This window comes from Triticum dicoccoides, chromosome 7B (genome assembly GCF_002162155.2).
Source record: "Triticum dicoccoides isolate Atlit2015 ecotype Zavitan chromosome 7B, WEW_v2.0, whole genome shotgun sequence".
NCBI classification, from domain to species: domain Eukaryota; kingdom Viridiplantae; phylum Streptophyta; class Magnoliopsida; order Poales; family Poaceae; genus Triticum; species Triticum dicoccoides.
The window spans coordinates 573,780,522-573,784,209 of record NC_041393.1 but is presented as its reverse complement, the minus strand read 5'-3'; the positions used below and the strand labels follow the sequence as shown (position 1 = coordinate 573,784,209).

General features: G+C 50.5%; 1 protein-coding gene across 1 annotated transcript; it reads left to right on the top strand.

Annotated features, from left to right (window-relative positions):
* Positions 1-345: 345 nt before the first annotated feature.
* LOC119340219 (transcription factor RAX2-like) lies at positions 346-1,590 on the top strand. The gene is made up of 2 exons (XM_037612118.1): positions 346-570; positions 662-1,590. The coding sequence occupies exons 1-2, from the start codon at positions 435-437 to the stop codon at positions 1,321-1,323; spliced, it is 798 nt and encodes a 265-aa protein (XP_037468015.1). The 5' UTR covers positions 346-434; the 3' UTR covers positions 1,324-1,590.
* Positions 1,591-3,688: the final 2,098 nt, after the last annotated feature.

Sequence of the window (3,688 nt, the reverse complement as noted above, 5' to 3'; positions counted from 1 at the left end):
TAGGCTGAGGAGATGATGCATGCTTAGGTGTGCTGTGGCCTACCCGTTCCTAGTTGTTTGAGCCGTGTCCGTGTGTGAGATTGATTGATGACAGACATGAAACGATGGATGACAGACACTACAAGGGAGAGATGGATGCCACACTGTCACTGCCATTGCCATTGCCATGAGAGAGAGAGAGAGGGAGAGGGAGAGAGTACATCTTGCTAGCTTGGTGAAAGAAATTACTAGACAAATTTAGAGCCATCCTCCTTCGTACTAGCAGCTGCCATTGACTTGCTTGCCGGCCGCATTATATATCTCCAACTTGGCTGAGCTAGCGAGCTGCCTTTAAACTTGTCTCTCTCCATTTCCTCCCATCCGAAGCTAGCTAGCTAGGCAGGAGTTGGCGAGTTGCTCGAGGAAGAAAGAAGCTGGGAAAGAAGAGGCAGAAAATGGGTCGAGCTCCGTGCTGTGACAAGGGCAGCGTGAAGAAGGGGCCATGGTCGCCCGAGGAGGACAGGAAGCTCAAGGACTACATTCACACCCATGGCACCGGCGGCAACTGGATCGCGCTCCCCACCAAAGCCGGTATGTCTATTACACCTAGGCTAGCTATATCCATCCGCATTTCTGTACATGCATCGCATGCACGTCCACTGATGTCGTGGAGACCATTCAGGTCTGAAGAGGTGCGGGAAGAGCTGCCGCCTGCGTTGGCTCAACTACCTGCGGCCGAACATCAAGCATGGCGACTTCTCCGACGAGGAGGACAGGGTTATCTGCGCCCTCTTCGCCGCCATCGGCAGCAGGTGGTCCATCATCGCCGCGCAGCTCCCCGGCAGGACCGACAACGACGTCAAGAACTACTGGAACACCAAGCTCAAGAAGAAGCAGCTGCACCTGCTCATCGCCGCCTCCGCCCATGGCCAGCAGTACGGCTCCAGGCCACCGGCACCACCATTCACCCTTGAGCACCACCACACTAGCTCTACTTCTGCTGCATCTCTGGGCCAGCTCCTCATGTTTGGTGTCGGAGGAGGCGACCACCACCACCAGCAGCAGCAGCAGCAGTACATGTCGTCATGCTCCTCGGTCGACATCTCCAACAACGCCAGCGCTGCTGCTGCTCTTGGCCTGCAGGAGAGCTTCATGTTTGGTGGCTTGGAGTTTCAGCAGCAGGAGGAGGACGCCAACAACCTGCTGTCACCAGCAGCAGCAGCATCTGGGAGTGACACCATGACCTATGAGCATCATGCGATGATTTCGCCGAGCGGCTTCTTCTTCTACGGCGACGGTGCCGGTGCTGCAGCGACCCAGGAAGGGACTAGGTTCCTTTATTAGTAATCGCATCAGCCACGCATGCATGCAAGACACATGTAGACATTGATGTTAATTTCTTCGCATGCATTTTCCCCCGACCGCCCCATATATATGAATTAAAGCCATGGCAGATGCAGGTTGGCTAGTTTTTTTTTTTTTGGGTTTTTGTTTCATAAGATGAGATGACCTCTCCCTAGCTAGCTAGTTTATGTGGTGGTGTTGCTGCTGTGCTGTAATAAGCTAATGTAGGTTGTCAACTTGTAGTTCTAAATATTCTTGTTTATTTAATCACCCTAAACAATCAATCGTGGAACTAAATATACGTTTGTAACTGTTACATGCATGGGCAATGGGCAATGCAAGTGGAGAGTGTACGCTTGCCTCCCCTTGCATAAGTGCTAATATACTACTACCTCCGTTCGGGTTTAAAAGGTCCGTGGGGCTGAAATGCGCGTCCATAATTTTAAGGCCCGCTGTAATTTACGCGCAGCTTTTTAGTTAGCTTTGGCTGCCGTTTCGATTGGGTGGAGTAAATTACCAGCGAGGTGCGACTGCATGCAAGGCGCAACGGACGAGGCTGCATGTATACCTGGCCATGGGAAGCCCAGCCCGGCCAGCCCGGCCCGAAAAAGCCCGCCCCGGCCTGGCCCGACGCTGCCTTTGGGCCGGGCTCGGGCCTAGATTTTGAGCCCGAAGGCCGGGCTGGCCCGGGCCTGGGCCCGTCATTTTTGCATTTTTCTGAAGGTCGAGCCGGGCCGGCCCGGAGCCCGGTGGGCTTTTACGTGTTCGGGTCGGGCTCGGGCCCTGAAAATAGGCCCGATGGTCGGGCCGGGCCGGGCTTGGGCCTGGTTTTCTTTGGTCGGGCTTGGCTAGGCCCGGCCCGGCCCGAGGTATGGCCAGTTATAGCTGCATGCGAGCGGATGGAGGTTGGGCTGCTGTGCATGCGCGTAAACGAGGCACGTATAATTAAATCTTTTTCATAACTGATGTTGCCTTGGTCCCAGAGATTTTGTCTAGGGGCCTTTTAAACCCGGACGGAGGTAGTACACAACTAAGGTAGGCACCACATGTACGTATAGCGCACTGACAGTACACTAACATGAATGCTTGTAACTGTTGAGTGTAAATTGATGGGGCCGATGATATGGCCGGCTGGGTTTGTAGGGCCGAACCCTCAAATTTAACTCTTCAAACATCTCTTCAAATCTTAACCTTTTAAATTTGAGGAGTTAAAAAAATATGTGAACCTAATGGAACCCTCAAACTTAATTTCTCAAATGAACTAGACTCACATGAAAGCCTCTCCCCCTCTACTTCATTCTTCATTCTTCTTTCTTCTTCCTTTCACATGGCCAACGACGTCTTTTCGGCACTAGATGATTTTCATGCGCTAGCCAGTATCTAGGGTAGATATCGACGATGCTCCACAAAAAATAATGTGACACAGTCTCACCATGCGCGGCATAAGCTTGCAATGAAGTAGTTGACAAAGTAGCTGAAATTCGTCCTCCACGGGCCCTGGCTTGGACGCTTCTTCAACTGAATGGGTTCTTCCGCCATCCTTCTCCAAGTGGCATCATGGCATGGTCCAGAATGCAAGGATTAATCTTTTTTGAGGGAAACAACATGACTGCTATGGTCCAAAAGTAGTGTTCAACAATGCAAGGACTAATTGAATCTGGTATGCGCCCACTTTTCCAAGTTTTCTTCATGTAGGTGAATTTTTCCTCTCAGTAGGTGTTCCTCTGCGCGTGATGCAACTTTACTCATGGTCGGAGACGATGAGAGGAGCAACCCGTGCTATGGACGATGAGTCGGAGCACCGTAGTGGCCGGAGACACGACAAAGACAAAAAAATAAAGAAAAAAAGGATCGCCAGAATTTCATGGCCGGAGTTCGACGAGGCCGAGGGTTGGTCGCAAGAGGCCAGGATCGCAGAGGGGGTGGCACCGACATGCAAGCAGCTGAGCAACATATATTTCAGGAGTTGCTTTTGGCTGCTCAATTTTGGGAGTGTTGGAACACTTATCCTCAAATATTTGAGGAGTTGAAGATTTTGGGAGTTCGGCTAAGTGTGGCTTAACGCCTCAAAAGGGAAAATTGCGACATGGCCCTCCACGTACACCCGACGGCTCGGACCCGCGTAATATATTGCGAATTAGGGTAAATGCTAGGAAATCTTACACTAGATGGGTAAAAACTGGCAGAACATTCACTAAATGGTTTTAATCCGGATGAAAAAAATTGTAAAATTGTGTAATTTGCATTAAAAATATCAAAGTAGGGCATAAAAACCAGAATTCAGTCATTTTAAATCATACTCACACCTGAAGAATCAAAAGTAACAACAAACCCAAGATATATAGTACGAATGGGCCCAATGCAT